At 36.7% G+C, this 26,822-nt stretch overlaps 1 protein-coding gene across 1 annotated transcript in view; it reads left to right on the forward strand.

The window, feature by feature from the left end:
• The window catches only part of STXBP5 (syntaxin binding protein 5), a 116,956-nt gene that overhangs the window by 16,464 nt on the left and 73,670 nt on the right, over window positions 1-26,822 (forward strand). The window contains exons 5-6 of the mRNA XM_019472623.1: window positions 18,987-19,068; window positions 19,922-20,022. Coding sequence (XP_019328168.1) covers window positions 18,987-19,068; window positions 19,922-20,022 — 183 coding nt within the window. The remainder of the gene's footprint in view (window positions 1-18,986; window positions 19,069-19,921; window positions 20,023-26,822) is intronic.

Consider the following 26,822-nt stretch of genomic DNA (forward strand, 5'->3'; position numbering starts at 1 on the left):
AGGAAGAAATTTTTTACGCTGAGGGTGGTGAAACACTGGCACAGGTTGCCCAGAGAGGTGGTGGATGCCCCATGCCTGGAAACATTCAAGGTCAGGTTGGCCGGGGCTCTGAGCAACCTGATCTAGTTGAAGATGTCCCTGCCCAGGGCAGGGGGGTTGGACTAGATGACCTTTAGAGGTCCCTTCCAACCCAAACTATTCTATGATTCTATCATTTAGCCTGATCTGACATGTTGATGTTGAGTTTAAGACTCTGCCACAAATGAGAAACACTTTGTCTTACAGTTGAAATCTCTCCTTGGTAAGAGATTCCAAACTGCTTTTATGTCTGATATCTGTACAACTTGATGACAGCCTTGGTCTGTGTACTAGTTGTTCTAACTTAATCACTTCCTGTAAAGACTTAGCCTATTTTGAATCCCTAAGCTTCTCTTAAAAAAAAAAAAAAAAAAAAATTCTAGTTATTGATAGTGCTTGCATTGAGGCAGCTGTATCGATTGCTGAATTAAGATTGATTCTAATATTGTATTAGTAAAAATTTTTCACTGAAGTTCAGGAATAGATCTTCCCTAGTCATTTGTCCACAGTAGTTCTAGTCTGTATCAGTGGTTCTGTACTTACAGATTTTTCATTTGCTTTGAGTTTTGTCTTAATTATCTTAAGTGTCAAGAATAGTGAAAGTAGGTGAAACTTGAAATGTGTGTCTGCTAGTATAGAAAACAAAGTGCAAATTTAAATGCTTTGAGGAATGCTAGGTTATGCTGATTGAGCTAATTAAAATGTGAAACTGAAATTTTTCGTAATAACAATGATGCTGATCTTGTAATACTTTAAGTGCAGTCTAATTGTTGCAGTTTGCAAAATCAACTACTTGATCACTGTTCTACAGTGAGAAGTTTATAGCTTAATAGAAATAACTAAAGGCTGCTTTATTCATTCATTTTACTGAATGTCATGGGATTTTGTTTCATAAGCGCCTTAAAAAGGTAGTAACAAAACCTGGTTTTTGTTTGGGCAACTTGAAGCTTAATTTCCTTCTAAAATTGAGATAATTGCAGTGACTGCTGTTTCCATGTCCAGAATAAGTCTTGGTCTGTCCTACTCAAACCAGATGGTGTTTGTTAGAGCAGTACTGGTGGAGAGAGGAGGTTAGGTTCTCCACCAAGAAGGCTGTAGACCAACACCCTTTTATGAGGTATCTCCCATGGATTCTCCAAGAACTAATTGTCTCCTCCTGCTCCTATGTTCTTGTGAAAAGTCTTCACAGGAGCTGTTTTAACTTTGGAAACCAGGGAACTAAAAGTATGCAGATCCAAAGGAAGCAAGGCATTTGTACTTCTGCTTAGCGAGCTACTATTTTATTGTGTGATTCATGCCGTTTCAAGCAGGGGATTGCATTGAATCAATCAAGATTGCCTCTTGAATCTGCTGCCAGGTTTGTACTCTGTATGTGTTCGATTAATGTTATTAATCTTTGGTTCATGTTAAGGTGACTTATTTAACACTTCAAGAGTAGCCAACTAAAGAGGTAATCCAGCTGGTATCCAATGTTTTTGATAACCTTTTCTCTTAAAGGTCCTGCCTCTTTCCCACCTAGTAACACCAACTTGTAGTCAGCAGCAGCAGATAGACAAAAGCAATTTGCATTTTTCTGCTTGTTCATTAGGGAAAAAGAATAGAATGCTGATTTTTTTGTGATCACTTAATGTTAAATTGATAGGATTAGTGTGCTTGTAACTTCTTTAGCATATACTCTATCCAGTCTTACTACCTTGTTAAACAGAGCAGATGTTCATCTTCACAGTTGAAAAACATTCTTGATTGAACTTTGTAGTGTTGATATTAGAAGTACAGTTACTAAACTTTAGTGATGCTTATTAATATGCAGAATGGGCTGTATAGCAATAACTTGCCTGGCATTCCCTTTTATACGTGTTCCAAACTTGCGCAGTAAACCGCTGCAGCGAGATTAGCGTCACAGCCACCTTTAAATGTCAGGTAAAAAGGAGAGCCACCAAAAAAAGCCCCCAATAAACTTCTGTTTAAGTGACGAAATATAATGAGATTACTTGCTGGCATGGTGAATACCCCCCTCATTCTTTAAAATAATTAGGTGGGAAACATAACACTTTGGAAAGAAATTCTGGTGAGTTACTAACCTGGAAAAAAAAGAGATCGGGTAGCCTACCTCTTGAAAGTACACAGTCTTATTAGTAATGTTCCCATGTTTTCATAAGGGCTGCTGGCCAAAGGAAAAGGTATTCAAATAGCAGCCACTCACAAAGAATACTACCATTTTCTGAAACTTGTTTTGTACTTACTTCTCTATCTTTCAGTTAAAAAAAAAAACTAAACAAAAATGTAAGTCCAAAAACTTTTTTAAATTACCCACGGTATATGTGGCTGCCTAGGACTTGACTTTTATTTGTTTTCTTTCAGACATTGCCCATGGAAGTACTGTGAATATAGTCCCAATTATATTAATAGTAAAAAAAAAAGTAAAATAGAATGGGATTTGTACATGCTTTAGAGAATGCTGTGAGGAAGAAGAAGCAGCAGTTAACTTTTATAATACTATTTCTTTTCTCACTTGAGTAGAAAAGGACAAAAACTACTTAACTTTTGAACTATGGCAGTTTAAAAGAACTGTGGCTGCTTTGGTTTTTGTTTTGGTTTTCTTTTTTTTTTCTTCCATATGAACACTCTGCCAATAACTTCCAGATCAAATAAATGCTGTTCTGGGTAAAAAGAAAAAGTTCCTAGTCAGGCTGCAGAAACTTGGGAGACACTACTTCAATTCCAAAGTTGCTACTTAAATGTTTAGTTCATAAGTTTTGTGTATAACTTCATAGTAATTCACCTGTCTGAATTCAAGCTGATATTTACTTGAGATATATAATACTTAGTGTATTATATATTTAGAAACATATTTAATGTACTGTATTACATGTAATATATACAATATATTAAAGAAAAAGAGGATTGGCTTAAAGTAGGTCTTTGCTGAGACATAAAGATCACAGCAGTCAAAGTACAAAGCTTTGAATTTTTGGATAAGTGGATATGTATTTTTTCTGAACCAACTACTGAGACTTGGCTTTTTGATTTGTTTTTACCAAATTTGCCCAACAAACTTGAAGAGCATGGTGAACAAAAAAGCATCATTTTTCTGTCATATAGAACAATGGTGTGTCCACATCGAGTCCTGTGTTTTCCAGGTTTCTGCATTTTAGGTGGCATGGATTTAGAGGAGGGAAACTAGAATTATTGAGAGTAGAGTGGCTGCCTTACAAGAGGATTAACAATACTTGGTCTGCTCAGTTTAGAGAGGAGGAGAAGGGGTAAATATGATCAAGGTTTGTAAAATCAAGAGGACGCTGGTTAAAATGCATGCTGAGCTGTCATTTAGCAAATTTGCAGTGCAAAAACTAGGGGGCATTCACTGAAGTACTATTAGACTGATTTAAAAGAGATAAAAAGCAATTTTTAGTTTGAATATAATGAGTAGTGAAACTCTAGAATTTGTGGGTGTGGGAGATGGTGTCGGCAGGCTGTGCCAGTGCATTTGGGAGGGGAATGGACAAACTCACAGACAGTGGCTCTATAAGCAAATGCTAGAGGGACTAGACTGGGATTTGTCCTCTAACATACCTAATCCACCAGGAGTGTTTGGTTTGGGAGTGGAAAGGGAATAGGTTGCAAAAAGTGGCCAGGCTTGTGTGCTCTCCTTATATAATGTCGATTGCTGCTGTAGGAGACAGTGCTGGGCTGCATGGACCTCTGGCTTGAGTCAGTATGGTGGCTCTCGTGCTCTCAGTCTGGCTGACTCCTGTCAGAGGAAAGAATTCCTTAACTATGAAGTTGTTCAACAGTATGGTTGCACAAATGTCTTCATTTCAACTCGGTATTTCACATTGTAATCATTTTTATAAACACAACTTAAAATTTTCTCAGCTTCTGTGGTTTGTTAGCAAGGAAATAATCTTTGCTGCTTAAGCAAAATTTATCAGATGCCTGAATAGTTTCTATGGTATGGTAAAACATAAAACGCCAAGAGTGTTGGTGTGGTGTAGTGGTATGTTTTAACGTCAAGGAAGCTGGCATGAAAACTTGTGTGGTAATCACACTGTGATCTGATAATGTTCTCTGCCTTTGCTTTTTTGTCTGCAGTGGAGGTTACTGTTGCAATTAGAACAGTGCTGGGCAAGTTCAGAAAACAATGGCCTTGAGTAAGTTTTAAAGGGGAAAAACTACTTTGTGCCATTCTTAAAAAGTCATACTGTGCTATTACAGTAGTTGTATCCAATTTGACAAAGATGCTACTAATGCTTACTGTTCTAATCTACAGAGTAATGGATTGGCATTTTTGGGAATATAATCATACCTCTGTAGGAAAGCTCATTCAAAGAGACTGTTCTTGCAAAATATTCCTGAAATTATATTTCGTGTCACACTTAAAATTAGTAGATTTCAGTTACAAAACAGGTAAAATACTTAGAAGCGTAGTTTGAAAACTTTGTCCGCATAGATTGTTCTACAACCCCCTCCAAAAGTAGAGAATCCTCTGTATTCTGAAACTTCTCATTGTCTGCTATAGTACATTAAAAGCATATAACTGTAAATTATACGAATGTACTTAATTTAGGGGGAGTTCACTTCTGATGAAATTAAACTCAGTTGGGAATACTTGTTAGTGTTGTCTTAGTGTATTAATGGAGGATCTTTGATCAGTGTAAGTGCATTCTGTATGAGTGATACTGAATCATTATAAATACATTATTTTCAGCTCCTAATAAGAACTTTTAAAAATATTTAGTAGTCTAAAGTGTCTTAGTAGCTCAGTACTGGTCACAGCTGTTATTTGGTATGTTACTTCTGGTTGGTTTTTTTAAGGACTACTAATAAATGCTGTTCAGCATACTATTTTTGTTGATGTTTGACTGGAATGCATGTATCAGTCTATCCTGGTGGTTTTTAGTGAAACAGACTTCATCCTGGGTTTGTACAACAGGCCACTAGTTAAAGTTCCTTTTTTCACTTGTATTTGAGGAGATTATATGAAGAGATTGTTCCTTTTATAGTTGCTATTTTGGAAACTATTGGTTAATAGAAATAATCTCTGCTTGTCTTTTGAAACCTGGTTAGTCTGTCTTTACCTTAAACATATGCAATTTCCAGTGTCTGTACATGACTTTCATTTGCTCACTAAATGATTCTTCAAAAATACTATTTTACAGTTTTCAGGTGTGCTTCAGTACAGTGCTGCTTCTGGTAGAGTTAATTGTAGCTCTGGTCCATGAATAGTTTCCAAGAATGTATCATCCTGGAAGACGCCATCTCAGGTCTGGGGTGAATGATTTAACTCTTTCCTCTTCCTCCTCTGCTTCAAGAGGATTAAGTTTGTGTATGTATGTGGCTTGTGAGGAAGGATAAGGCTTGATTCTGTCAAAACGTTTTTGTCCTGACTGCAGCCTTGTTACCGCACAGTGAATTTGAAGACTACCTGTTCTCTGCAGACTCGCCAAGTTTAGAGAGTTGTGCAGACTCAGAATGTGTCTGGGGATTTGTAGGTGATTCTTGATTAAACAGCCTACTTTTCAGCCTTTCCTGGAGGCTGAAGTTGGGAACCTGGGCATTCATGGGGGAAAAATGAGTAGTAATCAGACTTAAGGTTGCAGTGCTAGCATTTTCAGTTGGGTTTTTTTATAGTCCTTTGTTGCAAAAGAAGTTGGGATACTTTGCAAGCAAAACACTTCCGGACTTGTAATGCTTCAAAGAATTAAAGTGAATCTGCATGCAGTTGGCCAGTAAAGATTCTCTTTTTGTAAGGGAAAATACACTTAGCTTTTTCTCTTAATACATATGTGACTTGAATTTAGCTCTGGTGGAAATCTTTACCATCAGGAAGTCTAATGCTTTTCTTAATGTTTTTTTTTTAATTCACACAGAGCTACTGAGCACTGTAAATACACAATGCGATTATTTGTTCCTGTTTAAGATTGCCATTCTGATACGCTAACATTTGAAAGAAGAAATAAACTTTGAAAGGTACCTTATAAAGATGGTATTTATTCTGTTCAAACTTTTCTAGCCAAATCTTGGAAACAATAGTTTTCCCCTGTGTTTTTGTTACTTTTATTCTTTTTAGTAAATGTTTAAGAGGAACACCACAGGTGATTTAGTCTGACAGATAGCAATTTATGAGCTGGAGTAGTAAGCATTTATCTGAGCCTCCTGTGGTTTTACTCCTCACCATGCAGAGCATATGTAAAACTTGCACATGTTGCAGCTTCTAGTGAGTTGCAGTAGCTGGCTGAGAATTACGTTGCTGGTTTCCACTTGTATTTCTTGATGGAAGGTGTTACAGAAGTGAACTTTCAAAACTAATTAATTTAATTTTCTCTATTGCTGAGTAGAAAAAGCTATGACAGTCAAAACATTAAAACAAATGTTTTAATCAAAACATTTTAAGCAGTGAATTACACTGTATCAATGCAGGTTCTCCAGACTCAAAGCAGATCTGAATTTTAATGATCTGGATTTGCTGCTTAGAAACCATCTTGAGGTTGGATTGTTGTGGTTTAACCCCAGCTGGCAACTAAGCACCACACAGCTGCTCCCTCACTCCCCCCTGGTGGGATGGGGAGAGAATTGGAAGAGTAAAAATGAGAAAACTTGTGGGTTGAGATGAAGGCAGTTTAACAGGTAAAGCAAAAGCCGCGCACACAAGCAAAGCAAAACAAGGAATTCATTCACTACTTCCCGTTGGCAGGCAGGTGTTCAGCCATCTCCAGGAAGGCAGGGCTCCATCATGCCTAATGGTTACACGGGAAGACAAACGCCATCGCTCCAAACGTCCCCCCCTTCCTTCCTTTTCCCCCAGCCTTATATGCTGAGCATGACGTCATATGGTATGGGATATCCCTGTGGTCAGTTGGGGTCAGCTGTCCCGGCTGTGTCCCCTCCCAACTTCTTGTGCACCCCCAGCCTCCTCACTGGTGGGGTGGGGTGAGAAGCAGAAAAGGCCTTGGCTCTGTGTAAGTGCTGCTCACAGTAACAAAAACACCCCCGTGTTATCAATGCTGTTTTGGTCACAAATCCAAAACACAGCCCCATACTAGCTACTGTGAGGAAAATTAACTCTATGCCAGCCAAAACCAGCACAAGTTTTGTGAGAGTCCTGTTCCAGACAATATTTTTCTTTTGTCTGAGCCCCTGGATATTTTTGTTACGGCACTTCTGAAGTGCTGTTTTCCACAGCCAGAAATTTCCTCAGAGAAGGTGGGAAACCCTGTCTATTTGACATCTGTAACTTCAGGCTTTGACATTAAAACATCAGTAAAGCTCTGGACTGTGTTGATAGCCTACCTCAAACAGTGAGTCTTTGGGGGGGGGTTAATGTGGGTTTTTTTAATTTTATTTTATTTGCAGGGATAGTACTGTGACTAGTGATGAAGATAGAGTTACTTTTTTGGGAAGATGTATGATTGCTAGGTTTTTAAATACTTTTATCTTTTAACTAAGCAGCAGCCATTTCACTCTCTTGAGTGGTTCTCGTGTAAATAAGTTGCTGAGGATTCCAGTGGGAACCAAACTGCTTAAAAAAAAAAAAGTCCAAATTTCCTTAGTTTTGTACTTTAACAACTGTCATTTTGAAGGTGGTAATTTTTTGAGGAATCTGGCTGTATTTCTCTTCAAGCACATCTTTGTGCGGACTTGCTCTTCATCTTTCTTTTTACCCTTTAAAAAAAAGGGGGTGGAACAGTGGAAATGTGCATGTCTTCTCTTGGCATTTGGGGAGCAGGGTGATACTGAAGGAGACAATAACACTGTGTGGAAAGAAAAACCTCTACTCTGTTTCTGCAGCCTTTCCTTGACTATGCAGCAAGTGTAGACAAATGCTCAGCTTTCTTTACCCCCGCCGACCCTTTCCTCGCTCCTAATAAATCAGAGGTCAAACTATTAAATTTCAGTGCATGTATTTTCTTAAGACAATCTCATTCTTGCAGAATTATTGCTAGATATTTCAGTTGAGCTACAGGATTGTGGAGGAACCCTGGAAGTGCTGAGCAGCATGAACAGGTACAGCTCTGCATCTTTGAAGGGCTCAAAACTGTGATTTATAACACTTTCTTCAAGCCATCATATGAAGAGAATAGGGTTTCCCCTTCCCTTGGAACTGGAACAGGTTCAGTTGTAGGAAGTGAGTTGTAATATATGGATATTCATTATTTTGGATACTTTTATCTAGAGGAAAGGAACAGAAATTTTATCTGTGAAACCTGCTATCATATGGCTCTATCTTGTAGCATAATTACCTGCGTGTTGTAGTTTTTGAAATGTTTCCTGTGATTGCAGCGTTTTATACAGAGCTTCTATTTTAGGATGTTGAGGTAATGCTGCCACCTTTCTCCTTTTGATGGGATATGGGCCTAATCTGGGTTTCTCCCCTCTTCTCAGCTTCCTATTTTCATAAAACTTACAGCAAAGTTATCTGCAAGACTTCTTCCCTTCTGTCAAAGTTGATCAAAATAGCTCTTCAGCCTGAGAAATTACTAGCAGATGACAAACAAGTAAAACAAATATTCTTGTAATAGCAGGGCAGATGAGCACTGCCTGAAGTATCAGGCATTACTTGGAATCTGACAGGAACTGGAAGTACACAAGGCTAAAAGATGAGCAGATTCTCTAAGGTATCAAAAAAAAAAAATCAATCTCACTGAAGCTAGATTTGGAAGGTAATACCTTCCCTCCATCTAGTAGTTAAAGAGTCTGCTAGAAAAACTGCAGGAAAGATGCATAGGAGAGCTACCTTGGACTGTGCTTCTCTGTTGATGATCTGTTTTTCCTCCTTTTGCAGTCTTAAACTGGGCTGTGGGTACTTGGAAATCTCGTAACACTGTCTGAATTATCCCCTTCCCAGTGCTAATAAAAGCTATTTGTTTCTGACATCCACAGCCTGTACAAAACAGTAGCTCTGTGTTTATACTCTTATGGGAACTCTTTAGCACTGTCAAGTTGTGCATTTCTTGTGGCCAAAGAAAGGACCCATCTGCAGTCCTCAAGTACACTGAGAGCAAACTACAGGATCTAAGGTGGCATCTGCAACAACTTTAAAAAGAAGGGTTAAGATGGAATGGGTAGTGTTATTTTTAATGCTATGATGCGCACTTTAATAATACTGAAGATCTGCATGTTTTAATGCCAGTTTTTTATCTGGCAACTTAATTTAGGTTTTTCTAATGACTGTTTATCTGGTTTTGACACTATTTTTAAATAAAATTTAAGCTAAATAATGCAAAACGCTTACTACTGATGTTGAGATTGCGCATAAACTTTTAAAAATAAATGACCATAATCTATTTGAGGAGATGAATTACAGTTGTATAAGCAACTTCTAGGGACAATGTCAACCTTTTAATAGTCCATCTCAAGTTGGATTTCTGGTAAACACAAGCCACGAAAATACCACTTCATGCAACACTGATATGCAGCTATTTTTGTGGTGTGAAATGGAGCTATGTCTAATAGCACTAATGTCTGGACAAAATAGCTAAGTGAAATTACAGATATTTCAACAAAACATAGTAATCCCTCTTAATATTTTGGCATGTAATAAACTATTTTTTACAAGTTCTATGAAAAGCACAAAAAATTTAAGAAACACTCTAGTGAGTAGGAACTGGTTTTGCCTATTAAAAATGAGAATTCCAGCTCCAAGGTACCCCTTGTTTATGTGAAGACATAGTTTCCACTTTTGATTTTGGTGGAAGAGTGCCATCTACTGAATCACTTGAATTGTACCTTAGTCTTTCATTTGTGGTGGCAACTTTGAGCAAACCTTCTACAAAATTGTCACTACTACTTTGATAGTAGTGAAATAGTAAGTTTCTCAGTTCCTTTGGTGATTTGCAAAACTAAATTATGCTATAGTGGAACCTGAGGAGGCTTAAAATAAAATGAAAAACGCTGTTCTTAGACTATGTTGCAAAATATAGCAATGAGAGGATAGTTATCGGTGGCTCATATATGTTTGAGGCTCACTTAAAGTGTCATTTTGAAAGGAGAAGATTTAAGATGTCTCTCTACTTATGCCTTTGAGCAGACTTCAGGGAAACTCTCCTGAGACCCATTTATTGCATTATGTTTGAACTGGGATTTAGGCACTGCTAGCTGGAATATTTAAAAAGCAATAGCAGCAGTACTGCTTGTGAACATCACTTTGGGTATTTGGAAGATCTTCCAGCTTGTGACCACTACCATTATGAGTCTGGGGATAGATTGTCATGTCAAGTTGGTATAGAAAGAGAGGTAAACTTGTATCTACCACCTTGATTTGGGGTCTAAGTTTCTACTTTTTGTCTATGTAATGGAAGTGTTGGTACTTCTAATCTGTGACCCTCTTAGCACTTCAGCAAGTGATTTTGCTGGTAAATACTTCAAAAGGCTGCATAAGCAAAAAACATGTTATACCTGCATCACTGTATTGATAAAACTCCTAGTGATGAACTAAACTTTCTCCAAAAGGATGTTTGGAAGAGGGAGTTTTTTCCATCGTTGTGACAAGGCAAAATGGTGTGAGAAGCAGAAGGGTGGACTTAAGCCTCATCCACAAGTTCAGTGTTGAAGGGAGGAGCTAATATCTGTACTGAGAGACAGACCACAGCAAAATCTGGGGGAGAAATTCATACACATGACCAAATTAAATTTTAACTTAAGGTGGTCTTTAAGACCTTTTCCTCATCCAGATCTACCAGCACTCTGTTGATAATGTTTTTAGTTCTGTCTGCTTTAGTCACCTGCTTTTTATGCCTTCTTTCTCAAAGCAAGTGAGTAAAAGCGGATGTATGAAGAGTGATAAATTGAATAGCAAAGGTGAAGGATGGGGCAAAACCTGGTTTGGGATAAGAGAAGAGTTAAAAGGGATTAATAGTTAATTTGAGAAACAAGGCATTGGTGCCAAAAGGAAAGATGTGAGAATAACAATTTCTGTAAAAGGAGAGAAATATTAATGGACTGACAGCAGAGGATCGGGGGGGGGAACCAAACATTGTAGCTTATGTAAGTTGTAATAGTATCTGTGTCTTATTCTATATAACCCCAAAATTATGTAAAGGGTTAATGAGATACAAGTGAAACTGGGACTCAGCAGACTAGACTAGCTACTACAAACTGGTAGGGAGGGGATTGAAGAGTGGGCTTGTATTTGAACAAAGTTGAGATGGAATGACTAGTGATTACAGTTAGTATCTTCTGTCATGAATATCTGGTAGTCAGTGACTTGAAAATAACTGAAGAGGATTTGTTTGGCAGGCAAGAGTTAAGGGAAGTATTTTAGATCATGCTGTGTGAATGAGAGACACTTCTGGACCTAGCAAAGAATTGCTTTGCAGTCAGAAATCAGTGTTGATGGACAATAATTGATTGGCTGTGTTCTTTGAAAATGTTCAGTTGTCCTTCTTATTAGATAATAGCTATGGTTCTTTATGCTTTCATAAGTTAAACTAAATAGGTATATAAATTCACTTAACAAATGTAATGTTTTGAACTAGATGTTAATGCTGCTGTTGGCAATGTCTGTACAAAATATTTGGGCACTAGGAAGAGACATCATTCTTACTCCAAGTATTCCTCAGTTCTAGGAGCACAGAATGGCCCTGCCTTTAGTCTTGGCCAAGAATCTATGGACATAAGAGGAAAAGCCTGGTTAATTATTAATATTGTGATATAGTATGTGCTACCAAAAGGATGTATGAGGTAGGATATCTGTAACAACGTGTTAAAATTTGACCTTAAAATTAATCTGGTTTAAATGGATGACAGATGAGGAGGACTTGGAAGCATGCAGCAGAATACAAAGATTTTGCCTCTGAATTTTGATGAAGATCTTTCAAAATATATAATTATTTCCTGGGTTTATTCTTTTGTATATAGTCTTTGGAAAAACTTGAGTGAGTTAGCAGTTACCACCCATTCCACTGCATCTTGTGTAGTCAGAGGAACCATTACACAGATGTATTTGTAGCCATTTCCTACTCTTTCCCCTTGTGTTCTACCATTCTCCTTGCCTTCCACCTCACCCAAAAAAGTATCAGATTAGTCACCTTTTTTGCATTGTTAGTGCTGAAATACAGCTTTTAGGCTAAAGTAGTAGAACCTCGTAGTAGTAGAACCTGGATCAGAAAACAGTGAGTAAAATCAAGGAAAGCCTGTAGCCTTGTTAGCTTTTTGAAAATACTATGTTGTTTAGTCTAAATTGATGTATTTACCTCTTCATTTAACAGCATGCTTTGCTATCTGTGAATTGTGCATATAGAAACATCATTAAAAACAATTTTGTTTCTTGTTTGATTTTTCAAATCACAGATTTTTAATCCTGTTTGCTTTTGTACTACTTAATTACATCTTGTTCTAATGAACGATTGCCTCTCACTGGCAGCTATAAGAAAATTCTACCAAATACAGCCTTTACAGAAAATTTGCTGGCAATCTTCATAGCTGTTTGGGAAATACTGTATTTGTGCATATTTATGTAAGCAACTTTGAAGTTTAAGATGTACTTTGACTCCTAGCTATTATCCCTGTTAGAAAATGGATCGGATATAAGTAACTGCTTACTATCCATTCCCTATCAGTTTCTGTGCAAACTAGTTCAATAGTTGTTTAATTTTAAAATATGTAACTCAAACTAATTTAAGCAAAAAAAAATCTTTAGTGCTTTAAAATTGCTGCAAATTCCTGTATACAGAAAGTAGTTAATGAACTTTAACTGAGATCTATGCACTTTGGTATTTTTTTCAAAACAGAGCTCCTTTTTCACCCTTTCAATCTAAGATTTTTTTAAGTTTGCATTAAATCAGTTGGCTTCTGATGTTTAAAGGAGCTGAGCATTGTTTTATAAACAAAGTGAATACTTAGGGAAATTGATCTGCATTTATGCAGGAACTAATGTTATTGGTAGCTGGTTTGGAAGTTGAGAAATTCAGCTTCCAGGCAGTTGTGTAGTCACCACTTCACTGGAATTTCTAAAGCTGCAGTAGCAAACAGCAGTCGTAGTTTGCTGTAACCTGTTAAGCTAATATGATATTTGTAATAAGATCTAGCATCAACTGTTTAAATACCATACCTGTTGTTGCCCCCTTCCCCCCAACAGAAAAAGGACAGATGATATGCTCCCCCCTCCCTAGGAAAGCATGAACTCTTACGAGTGTCAGGGGATGTAAAAACTGCTAAACTCAAATGGTGTTAAATAATTTCATAATAATGCATCTGAAATACTTTTTTGGACAAACATAAAGTATCTGAATGCAGCTTCTCAGCCTTCATTGTTACTGAAAAAAATAAAACACTGAATAGCCAATACCATTATGCTCAAAAATATTTGTAAACTTTGTATATTGTTAAGATTCCTAGAAAACGAGAAAAATAATGCATTTTCCAGTATTTTGGCATGTAAATGATCTCTTCCAATTTACCTTCTTGTCTTCCCCCCCTCCTTCTCCAAGAGAAGGGAAGACCTTTGGGGAAAAACCTCTTGGTAACCTTCCAGGACTGAGATCCTAGCCTCTTCATATCTGAGGTGCCTTGCATTGTTTTCATCCTTATGACTAAGAGAATGAAGCTGAATGTAAATTTTTTTTATTGCCTGGAAGTTATAGTTCTTTAGTCTCTAGGGACACTTGATTTGGTTTCCAAGTATGATATGTAATGTTGACTTTTTTCTGTCCAAGTAACAAGGTCAAACTGTATCTAGATATCTAGTGCTATATTTGCACGGAAGTTGCAGCCAGTGTCTTCTGACTGTATCTGATGTCTTCTTTTTCCTTATCCTGTTTCCTTACTGTCAGTTTTCTTGCCTTCTCACTCTCCTTAGCTGGCAGAAGGAGAATGCATCACAATGGTCTGGCTGGAATTCCCACAGTAAATTGTTACCAGTAATTTGATAGTATTTCCACCTGACAAACTTTAATCTCAGCTTTAAAGCCCTAGTTTGTTTTTGCTTGGTGCTGTTATTTACATACAGGAAAGTGGATCTGAAATGTTAGGTATTATTGTATACTTTTGCAGACATAAATACTGAGACATGGGGAGGAATAAAGACCTGCCTAGCTGAGTGATAAAACACAGCAAGATGCTATTATGCAGGCCTAAAGCCTTAGAAGGAAACTCTGTAATCCTGAAGTTGTTGAAAAATAGTGATATGATACTGTATCAGGATTGGTATGAAGTCTAAAACTCTCCCAAAAGTATTTTGTGGATTTTTATTTTATCTTGTTTGGTAATACATGGATGTGAAAGGTCAAAGTTAGTTTTGTAGACGGTGTTGACTGTAGTACTTTCTGACTTTTTGAATAACTCTCGTGCTAAATAGCTGTGTGTCTTGACAGATTGTTCTTTATGAGATTGTTTCTGTGAGAGAGCTTGCTTTTGTATGTGCAAGTAATAATACTGATTAGGTGCAGGTAAGATGGACAAACAGGCAGGAAAGTTGTGTGAAGCTGCTCTTGTACTGCTTCAGTCCTGCTTAGATGTATCACCAGGACTTCATGGTACTCTGTAACTTGATGTAAATTAAGTCTTTGTTTTTTATCTGTTGTTGGATTGTATCCAGACTTGGCAATGGTGAGTAATACCAGACAGACTTTTAATGTTTATGTACTTAAAATACTATTTGGGAATCTCACCATCATTGTGTGTGTTTTCTGTTACAATAATTCTTGGAGACCACAATCAAAGCACATACAAAAGTGTGTGCAAAGTAAGTGGTGGCTTTGCTGCCTATAAAAATAATTCAGGGTCTGATTAAGTAAAGTGGAAAACTGTTCCATAGCAATGACTACAGTAAAACATGCAGGTATAATATGCAGTCCTGGAGAGCTATATGGTACAGACTGGTATACATAAAAATAGCGTGAGTAATCTACTGCCCTTAGTGTTTTGTATGTAATTCAGATCATTGGTAAGTTTTCCTCTAGTCAGAGATCTATTTTTTGCATCAAAGTTGTCAAATGTTTAAATACTGTGAGGTGTTACAGCTACAGTTTTGAGAAGTATCTAGGAATGAATTTTAAAAGCTGCTACAGTTTCAGATTTGTCTTAATCTCAAGCTATCATAACAGTGGCAAATCTGATATAGGAACATGGTCCATATGTTGTGCTGTACTATCAAAACTTTTTATAGCAGTGTAATGGCATGAAGATGCATATATCTGTGTGGTGATTGTTTGGAAGGTAATTTATATTATAAATGTGTCTATACATAACTGACTTATGCTAGAAATTGTATTGATAGCTACAGTTTTTGCAACTGTCTCCTATGTCAGAGGGGTCACCACAGGTGAAGAACAACCCAATATTCCTTAAGTCTACTTAGAGTAATTTAAATTAAAGAATTAGAAAAAAAAAAAAGGACTGTTCTGAGTCTGTCATAAATATTCTGGAATCAATTTTCTCTTTCAAAATGTCACTAAGGGCAGACGTGCACTGAGTTGCTCCTATGTAGATAAGTTATGTAGATAATAGTAATAATTTTTAAAAAATATTTTGTAGAGAGAACTCACATATGACTAACTGAAATGCCTTAATTTTGCCTGGGAAAAAAAGTGTAAGCTTAGGTCTGAAGCTTGTTTGGAAAAAAAATCTTTTGGAACTGTTGCCTTTTCTCACAAATCAAAGTAAAATCAGTGTCGTGATATTAAATTAACATGAAACTGTGCTTTTCTTATGTATGACCTGCACTCGTAGCAGTTATGAAAATGAACACTGATGTTAGGACATGAGTGCATTATCTCTTCCTTCTCTCAGCCACAGCTTGTCTCTTGCTTTTTCAAAAAACATGCAGTGAAGACAATGAAATACTAGTGTTTTCCAGGGTTAATTTCCTAATGGCAGTGGGGAACACAGAAGCAATATTCAAAGGTACAGCTGAGAAGCTATTAATTTAACCAATTTGTTAACATTTGGAATAGGGGATGAAGCAGGAATAGTAGAAAGAAATGCTTGGAAGTGAAGGAGGAGGGATGGGTCTTTGATTAGAAAACTGCTCAGAGCAGACTATTTCCTCTAGAGCTACCCTAGGTCTTTGGCAGAGAGTTTTTCCTGTCCACAGAATTAAAATACTTTGCCCATCTTGTCATTATTCATTATAATTTTTGCCTGTTTTGGGACTACGATGTAGTAGATGATCACTGCTTAGTACAGTGAGCTCTCTTGCCTTAAGCACACATATGCAAGTATAGAGGATTTGGACAAACTGCATTCCCTGCGATGCTGCCTGCTTTGTGTGGTTGAGAAATGCTTAACATGTACTGAAACGGGCATGTATTATTATCCTTCTACAGTCAGTATTTAAGTGACGTGCTTTTTCAACTCAGCATACCCTGCAAAACTGGGAGGCTTTGCATTGCTTTAAAAAAAGATTAATGCTGGTTAGGAGGATGATATTAATTTGAGCTGAGAAGAATAATTTTAGCTACTAGGTGAAAAAGTGAAGATGACATAATCCTTAGGTAAAGAAAGTAAATGGGACTAGCTGCAAGGACTATTTTTATTTTTTTGATAACTGTAAGCACTATAAAAGAGGCTAAACTCTATTTTCAGATCTGCATATGAAGCTTCCACTACTTTGTCAAACATTCAGAGCAAGCTGCTTCTTAAAGCTTGTGTAAACTTACTCCCAGTGCTGCATATTTACTGATTTCTAGAGAGAAGTGGTTCAGGTGTCCTGGAAAATGCAAAAGGATTTTTTGTTTAAAGAAACATTTGAGTACTCTAATATTGAAATTTCTACTGACTAGTTATAACAGTGCTTCCAGAAATACTTGTATCAGAAATGCTTAAAGAAAACATTTGAGGGATAGAATTTGAAGGCTGGAGTAACTAGAGGAATCCATGGGCTTCTCTGTTTTTCTGGGTCATACTTGTCTTGTTTTGAGGCAAGGTAGCTGTAAAGCCTCAATTCCAAATAAACTGTGGGTGGGTGAATGAACAAGGGTTACACTTAATTATGCTGGAAGCTGATGTTCAGGGGAGGGGCTAGGGAAATCTCCTGTTAGAAAACTACCTGTGTCAGTGCAGATAAATAACAAGTTTTAAAATTCAGTTCCCACAAACATCTGAATTTCACTTTCAGAAATTGCTTTTTGTCTATTTCTGCAAATAATTATTAATTCAAGTGAATGCAGGAGCATGAGCAAAGCTGAAGCAAATCTGCTCTGAAACTTCTGATATTCCTTGTGGGTATATCTTTTCCAATCTGGCAATTTGTGTAGTCAGTCCATAGTTAATGCGAAAGCGATGATTTTACATTAAAAGTATTCTGAGTTTGTGTAGGAAGGTATCATTTATGGGGACACCCCCCACCCACCCCCCAAGTTTCAAGATCTGGTTTTTTTTAAGAGCTATAAACTGTCAGTGGAATACAGGTTACTTCTTTGTACAGGAAACATATTGATAAGAATTTAAAATACAAGGGAAAAAACAGGTGAGGCAAGCTGACTCTTTAAGCCCTTCCATGCCAGACCAAAATTAAATTACTAATTCTGTTTGGGGAAGAAAGCTGGTATTAAGTTTGCTGGATTATTCAGCATCTGTCTAGTATATCTCTCATCATTTAGCTGGATGTTATGCAGATTCATTAGTCTAGGAGAAGAACGTGATTGAAGTTTACAAGTTAAAATACTGCGGTGTGTTGAAGCAGTCTTGTTCCTATTGTAGTTCTACTTACGTTTTATCTTTCCACTTAGAGGCTGAGCAGGAGATGTGTTTGAGTTTTGATTTGCATGCAACCTAATAGTCTCTTAAGCCTTTCAACTGTCTCTAGTGTGAATGCATATATTTTTAAGAGTATTTGTATCCACTTTGGTTTTGATCAACAATTTCACAGAAAATGGAAAACTCATAGAATGGGTGAGAATTGTACTGTTCTGTTAATTTCTAGTGTATACTGAGAGAACAAATTGTACATTATATTCCCTGTTTTGCATACATCTTTGGAATTATTTCTTTTCTTCCAAAAACTAAGGTCCCTCTTTAAAATAAGAGGTGTTCAGCTCTTTGTCAAACTATACTCCAGAAACCCTGGGTATACTATAATGATGAAATACTGACCGCTTTGCATAATTCATGCAAATTATGTGTTTTGCATGAAATACAAGCATGACTTGTGTTATTTCTGCTATGTCTCCTAGAGGTTGGAGAATTGCCTTAATTTCATATCAGAAGAAAGGGGATAACCACATTTGAAATACAGAATCTTTGCAACTAATAAATGAATCAACTATGGAGAATTGAAAGAATCTGTGTTGCTGCTGCTTCTAACTGATATTCATTATGGAAGTATAGGACTGATTTATGTGTGGGAGGGAAAATGAACAATCTTTTGTTATCTCATAGTTGGTGTGTATCCAGGAAGTCTTGATACAGACATCCTGGAATTTATATTATACGTAATTTCCCATTGACTCCTCCGTATTTTGGCTACTGATCTTTTTATCTCTGTCACAGCAGATTTTTTAACATGCCTTGCATTATTCAGCTCTTTCATCTGTAAGTAGTGTTTAAAAAGGAGAGAAAGCTCCTTTCGCACTTGAAAAATGTGATCATTTGATTATGATGCTTATCTAGATTAACTTCCTTTTATACTAGTCCTGATATTTAATGCTACTAAAATAACTGCTTCATCATTCTCATGTTCTCATTTATGAAGAATCCCTCTAAATAACTAAGTTAAGCAGTTATACATAATTCTTGTATTCCATGGGGATAAATAAGATGGGCCTCAACTTTTGTGTTATTTTGTGGTGTTTATAAATGATTTTTTTGGTGATCACTCAGGTCTATGTGGTTAAATGTTGAGTGCACTAGCTAGAAGCAGGATGTTAACCTGTTTGAATGCGGTATTAGTGAAGGTGACAATGTTGGTTATGGTGTTTGTTTTTTTTCCTCTGTTACATACAACAAATATTCCTTAATGGTACCAATTCCAGCTTTGGTCGGCCAGGAGTTGAATGCTACTGCCAACATGACAGTGGAGCTGCAGTAATCCAGCTTCAGTTCCTAATTAATGAGGTTAGTAAAATGATGTACATATTCCATAATTCAGAGAAGATAGTGTATTTTCTTCCGTTTCTCATTAAGTAAGCATCAAAATCAGCTAACAGAAGTGATTCTCAGCATGAATGGCAAACAATAATAACAATTATAAATTTTTTAATTTTAGAAAATGCTTGACTAACTGCTGAAAATGTCTTTGTCTCTAGAGTACTCTTTTGCTATAAGCAAGAACTTTTTTCCTAGGAATATTTATTCATGTCACTGAACATTGCAAGTTATCTCTTGAAGTAGTAAAGTACGTTTTCAATAGTACTAACAGTTTCAGTAGGTAGTTAATTTTATTTTGATAGAGTTACTGGTTTAGACATAAGCTGAGCAATGATGCTTAATCTGATCCCTCAGTAATTTCAGATGTGTTTTTTCTAGGGGTATAGCAGCTGAGATCTAACAGCAGTGCTGTTCTTGAGCTAGCTGGGGCCAGATTTGTAGAGGGACTTCTAGCTCAGAGGAATGGTGAAGTCAAACCTCACTAGCTTTGTCAGCACGTAGGTAGTAGTAGTTGAGTTCATTGCTTAATTTCTCTACAGAGGTGGGCATGAGGGAAGTGATGTGCACGCACTTGGAAAAAGCTTCTCCTTCCCCATCACCCCTCAGTATAGCACTGAACCAAATGTGAGTGAGCTGAATGACACGTGATCGCATCATTACTGCTACTTAGAACTTACCTGTGCTATGGTGTTGATGACCATGCTTATAAATATTTTTTTTCATTCTGGTAGCAAATAAGTAATGTATTTCCACTATGATGATGATATACTGTTACTAGGTTTATAAACCTAAGTCGACTAAAACAGCTTCTTTCTCATAGGGAGCTCTTGTGAGTGCCTTGGCTGATGATACCTTACACTTGTGGAACTTACGTCAGAAGAGACCTGCTATACTTCATTCACTCAAATTTAACCGAGAACGGTAAGGATTGGATTACATTGCTTTCCCCCTTACCATCACACTATGTGCTGTTGTAAGATCAGATTTATTAATGCAGTCCAACTCATAGCTTGTTAAATAATTGAAACTGGATTTACATTGGGTTTGAGTTGCAGGCTGTTAGAGCCCAAAGTACTTGTGAGTAGACACACTAGTGACCTTAACTGAGATGACTTTTCTATGACTTTGCATCTTGCATTGCTGAACGTCAATTTTCCCATCTTTAAAATGTGGAGGGATAGAAGACTTTCAATGTATGTCTCTAAAGGAACTCTGGAACAAAAGAAAGTGTGTGTATGTATGCACCAACAAGACAACAGGAACACTAGTTCAATTTTTAATTGGAAGTTTTTTTAAACTGTTATGCGCAAACAGAAAGCTCTGACAGAGCAACATTCTGTCCCCCAAGGGAGTGACGGTGTTCCTTTATGCAGCATAAAAGTCAAATGGAGAGAAATGCAATTCACAACCTGTAGTGTAATGAGGAATGTGCACCTATATGAGATGCAGTGGTGTATCCAAACCAAACTTTCTCCCTTTCCCTTCCCCCTTCTTTCTTAAATGACTTTTCTCTTACCTGTAGCACCTACTTAAGTGTCAATATAAAATTCGGATTTGCAGCCTGAAACCACACTTGGACATTGGCTTCTAACTAATGCTTTAAAAATAGATATCTGAGGAGGTGATTCTGATTGTGTGCAAATCTGTTGGAAGCTGGCATAGTCTTACATGTATGGATATCTTTGGTTAAACAGAGTGGAAGTTTTAAACCATCTTTTTCTGTAAATGTGGTGTTCTCACTAGCAAAACCTGTCACAGAGAGTTGAACTGTGTGTACTCTTACCAGAAAGAGGGGCGGGGGTGGAAAGGAGTCTAGGTCACTCATGGCACTTCAGTGGTTGTATTTGTTATTAATTTTGGACAGAGTACTAATTTTTCCAGGAAAACCTGTGCCTTGCTAAAATAAGTAATGAGAGCGCCTTAGTTACCAAGAGTGGTGAAGGTATAGTTTGAGACAGGGGTTTATTCTTCTAGTAATTTTAATCTTAAAGTACCCATTATAATAGCATATAGAAGTAGCCAGAACACTAAGATCCCAGAACCATACGTTGTCATAGCCACTTATTAGGTCATGCTGGATGACTGTTAACTGTTTTCAAATATTCTGTTTTCTTTTGACTAGTTTATAAAATAAAGCTTTATAAAATAAAGTGTAATCTCATTACTAGGGAATTACTTTGATTTTGAACTTTAGAGAATTGCACAAATTCACTGTTGAATAATTCTAAATAGGTGTCTTTAACATAAGAGTTCTTAGTAATTAATTATACCTAATAGGTTTGATATGTTATGTGAATTTGAAGTAAATGGGCTTTGCTTAGGTCAGTTTTATGATGTATATTAACTACTAAGTTTATTGAGAAGAGTGTTCATGAATAAAACTGGGTCTTCTCAACTCACAAGCACCAAGTTGTTAGATACCTTATTAATAAAATCTTTTAAATAACTTATGTTGTGGGATTAAGATTTGCTCATAAGGATAACTAACTTCTCAAACAGAAATTATTTACAATAGGAAATACTACAACAGAGCCTTGTAGCAATATCTTCTCTAATGATACTTTAATTTGCCAGCTTGTGTAGGGAATTTCAATATCTTGGAAATTAGTTTGGGTAAAAGAATAAGTTAACAAACTGGAAAAAATGTCCTTGGAGGGGGAACAAAGCCAAATCTTACTACATAACTGAAGCAACTATTCCAGTTACAAGTATTTGCTCTAGGAGTCTGTAGATGCTAAGGTTTAAAACTATATACCTGATTGGGAGTACCTGGAAGTATGTTGACATTGCAGAAAAGCAGTATTTGTGTCCTGTTTAATAGAGGTTGAGCTCAACATGTCACAGGCCAATTTTTAATCATATTTTGTTTCCAAATCAGAGTTTAATGTGTAAGGATTAGATGTGAACTAGAAGGTTGGTTGTAGCATAGAAAGCTAACTGTAGCAGTTAGCTACCCAGGTTAAAGGACATTCTAGTCTTGAACTATTCCTGAACTATGTTTAAAAAAAAAATTAAAAAAACCAAATAAGGCTATGACTTGTTAATGAATTCTGTATTCTCCTGGCACAGCCTTTTACCAGCTCTGGCTAATTATCTGCTTTTAGCCATATGGAAGAATTACTGCCCAATGTTCAACAATGCAATTTCTAGATTTCATATCTGTTTCTCCTGTTGGTAATCTAGTTTGGCTAGCTTGCTTTCAGGCCTGTTTTGAATGTCCTTCAAACAAGGAATAAAAAACAGATATAGCTTGTTTATAAATGCTTGTGTCATGTATGTGTTAAGTATTTTGTATACTTACCTGAAAATTGAATTAGAGTATTAAATTATCTTTAAACTAATTCAGAATGCAGTCTCTAGTATGTGACTGGAAAGTGTTGTGAATTCTTGCTTTTCTACTCATGAATTTTAAAAACAGGGAGTTGTTCTTGTGAGAAAGAGTTGCTTTTCTTTTAAAATAATTCTATGCCCGTTACAGACTTCTTTCTGAGCTGTGGAAAATGTCTTCATTGGGTAACTTGCAGCTTTTTAGATTTGAGCAAAACACTTCTTTAAAAGTAGTGGCCAAGAGTCTTTAAAGATGCTCCTTTCTGTTGAATCTTTAAATGAGTTGAGTATCTGTAGATAAGAAACTGGCCATTTAATAGATTCATAGCTCTTGACTGCCTTTTGTACCAGTGATGGTTAGTAATTTGAAGCAAGTCTTCTGAACTGGTGATTGATGACGTTTTTGATGTATAACAAATCTGTTGGTTGAAATTACTGGCAGATGTCAAAGCACAGTGCAAAACAAGTTAGGTTTGCAAGTTTTCTAGCCTTTTGTTCCTGTTGCATTAGTGTGGGTTTTGCACTGCTTCATGTTCATATCATACACATATCAGACAAAAGTTAGACGTATTAAACCAATGTCATACTAAGCTTGGCCACTGTTCCTTGACTGTGGGAAGCGGTGTCTAGGGGCCAGGAAAAAAAAAATGCGTAATGATGCTTACATGGGGGGGATTGCTTGCATGACTTGTCATGCAAGTTAAAAGTGTGTAAGTAGCACCTCTCTGCAGAACGCACAATTCAGTGTGTGAACTTATTTAGTATCCTAGGTTTTGTACTTCACTGAAGAAATCTTAGAGAATAACAATGTAGTTTGTCATCTACATACCTGTATAAATATCCTACACATAAAATTGTTGTGTGTTCACATCTAATGCAAGCCTCATGTCAAACTTGTTTTGACTTAGTAGCAAATGTTAATGTTAGGTTAGATTAACTCCGAAATAAGCATAGTTAACACTTCTTATTAGAGTAAATATTGAAAGCATGTTGTGAGATAAATATCCAATCTGGCTTTCGTTTTCTTGCCGTGCAGGAACTATTAAACTTTGTGCTGATCTAAGGTGTGAAAGGTCAAACAGACATCATTAATGAGTCAGGGACTTTCACAGAAACAATTTAAGAGAGGGTAAAGTGACAGATTAACTTGATTAAAAAAAAAAAAAGGTGGTGTGGGATGACAAATTTGAGTCTCCTTTGCTGCAAACCAAACCCCAAACCACTCAGCTTTATGTACAAATATTAAAAATTTGTGTAGTTATCCAAGACTTGCATCCTTCCTGAGCTGATATTCTGTGTTCTAATGCCAAAAGAAATAGTTTATTTGCTTTGACTTAGCATAAAGATGAGAACCAGAACCATAGCATAAAAATAAAACTGAGTGTTTAGTGTGAGTACTTTGCGTATCAATCACTGAATGCGTTGGTAGCAGTTTAATTTTTAATATGTCAGCTTTTGTGCTGTGGGATTTAAATTGTTTTCCTCAGCATGAAACTGCACAATTTAGTTACAAAATTATGCTTTAAGTATCTCTGGTTTTGTATCCTGCTGTAAACAGCAACTTTAGCATTGTGTTTAAAACACAAACTCTGTCTACAGTGAGTGAAAAATCCCACTTGTGTTTACAAGAGTTAACAAGACTTAACTTTTTATTATGACACATACCTTACCTTTTTAGACTGTAACCTTGAACCCAGCCCGTGCATGAGCAGACATTAGTTGTGAGTGAATTTTTCCTTCCACCTCACTGAATTTATAAGCTGACCAATTCTGCCACTTTGTGGATAGCAGAAGGACATACAGGTTTTCTTGCCTGTGAGAGCAGGTGATGATAGACACTGTGTGGTTTTGGTTGTGGTTTTTTCTTCCCCTTTGTGTGTCAGTATCACTGTTTCACTTTCAGCCTTTGTTTGAGGGCTGGCTTTTTCCCCTTTTGCCCTATGTGTTTTGTGGTAGGATTATAGTGTAACTAACAGAAGGATTATAGATACATATCCAAACAATACTTCTTAGAAGTTAAATATTTGGAGTCTTTGCAGAGTCAATGATATACCAAGTACAAGTTTAATATGATACAACTAAGTTTTTCACACAACTAAGTTTTTTACACTTTTAAAACTGGCTTTCTTCTTGAGTGAAAGGAAATGATCGCTGGGTCTGCTTGCTTTATGGTGTCATATAAAGCCTTCTTTTACCTGGTGGGCTTAAAAATGTTACTCAATGGTGATCCACTAGATGATGTATTTAGAAGTTTTCTTTCAAGAAGTTAGCAGGAGAAAATGAACTTCTTGACTGTCTGGATTTGCTGCAGATGCGAATGTCTTTCATGCAAGATGAGATTCCTTTGAAAAAAAACATTTTCTTGAGGCTGTGCATGCACGCAGAGTCTCACATGTCAGTGCAGTTGATGGAACTGCACTTGCATCAGTTGCCTTCTGCTGCCTTTGGCACTGAGGCAGAACTGAAGTGCTGAGTCCTATTACTCTGAGATTCCAGGTTTCTAAGAAACAGTTTTTAAAAGCTGTCTCCATTGTCCTGTTAGCTGTTTTCCTCGTACACTGATGACTTTCACAGTGGTATGAGGCACATAATGGCCAACTGCCATGTTCCTGGGCAGAATTCGACCTCTAGTCTTTAAGCCCTGCCTGTCTGACAGACTTATCTCCATCAGTGATGGGCATAATTCTTCTGTCCCCCATGGGAAAGCTACATCTCTGACATGGCCGTTTTTTTAAGTTGTAGTGTGTGACTTCCCAGATGAAAGGTTCAGCCTGAACTGCATGTGTTACAGCATGCTACCCAAGTGTCTTCTGATGCCAAAGATCTGGTTACTTTTTGAGTCATGTCAGATATACCAACAGGAGCTCATAAATTTGTAGTGCAGGGGATTTTATCAATGGTAAGAGATCCTTAAATCCTTAGGGTATTTGGTGTGAATTCTTTCAATATTGAAAAATTTTTTTTTAGTTTTCAAATCAGTTGCCTCAAGAGGCATGTGTGCATTGGTCTTCTGTCAGCATTACAAACAGTGAAGCAGCCCTTTTTGTGTATAAATAAAACCTGGAGACCCCTTCTGAGTGAAGTACAACTGAAGCTTGAAAAGCCATCCTAAAATGGAGAGGTGAAATGTGACTCCATAAAGGAAAGAATATATAAGCCATGAAATATATTAGGAACATTATATCGTAAAAATACAAATACCTGTAGCAACCTAAAAAACCTCTAAAATTGAGCCTTTCTGGAAAATGATCTAAATGGCCCTAGTATTGATCACATCAGTGGTGACAATTTCATTTCTGTTCTTGGATCCCCATTACTCCATCTTGACACCACTAGTGTACACCACAACTCAGATACTGAACATAGGTACTTCTCAGCTGCCTTTAGAGGCAGCCCTTCAAGTGAATGTATTTGGAGAAGCATCGTTTGGAGTGCTGTTATAGGATATAAATGGAATTGAAGTACCTGGTCCAGTTTCTATGATATACTGCATTTATCCACATGGTCTTTTGTGAGGGACAATTTTTGGGATGCATTGAAGAGGAATTCTTCCTCTGCATGTGCCTTCTGCCCCTTCAGGCCTTTTTCATACAAGTAGATGTTTTAAGCTTATTGCAGTTACCAGATATGGAAATAGACCCCTTGCAGTAGTCTGGCAAAATCACAGCCACTACTTGCTTCCATCAGTATGTCATTTTGACACTGGCTCTTGACTTCTTATGCCCATTGAAGACTTGACAAGAGACCATGGCTGCAGAGTCTAAGCTAACATAAGAATTAAACTTTTCAGCCTCTGAGTTTTTACATGGTGGCTATCTCATGCATGAAAGGTTGAAGATAGAGGTATGCAGAATACAACTTGGGTAGCTTAACACTTTTCTTTGTAGAAAATGCTTATTTTGTGTATACAATAATAATCTGAGCAGCTAGTGTAATTACAGTAACTGCAGACGTATAATGACAGCCTGAGGTTCTAGAAATACTTTTAGTGACTTAAAAATAAAACCTGTTCCTAGCGTTTGCCGTTCATCAAAGTATTTGTCACTGTGCTTTGTTAAAGCAGTGGAAAATTCTGGAGAACATATAATACTTCATAATGCAGTAGACTAAGGAAAGGTAAAGGTTAATTTAGAAGGATTTCTGTTGTCATAATACATTCAAAATACACTCAAGATAACAGCCTGTCATTTTTACTTAATATTTCCCTTAAAAGCCATGTTAATTTAATAAATTGTTTGATATTTAATATTGAATGTTGATATTTAATAAATTGATTGATATTTTTGTAATTAAATTCCTCTAGGGAATACTATCAATTACTAAAATAACTATTTTGATACATGTTGCAAAACAACTGCAATTAAGATTTTTCTTAATTAACTTTGACAGATTAT

Source organism: Aptenodytes forsteri, unplaced genomic scaffold (genome assembly GCF_000699145.1).
Source record: "Aptenodytes forsteri isolate BGI_AS27 unplaced genomic scaffold, ASM69914v1 Scaffold82, whole genome shotgun sequence".
Lineage (NCBI taxonomy): Eukaryota > Metazoa > Chordata > Aves > Sphenisciformes > Spheniscidae > Aptenodytes > Aptenodytes forsteri.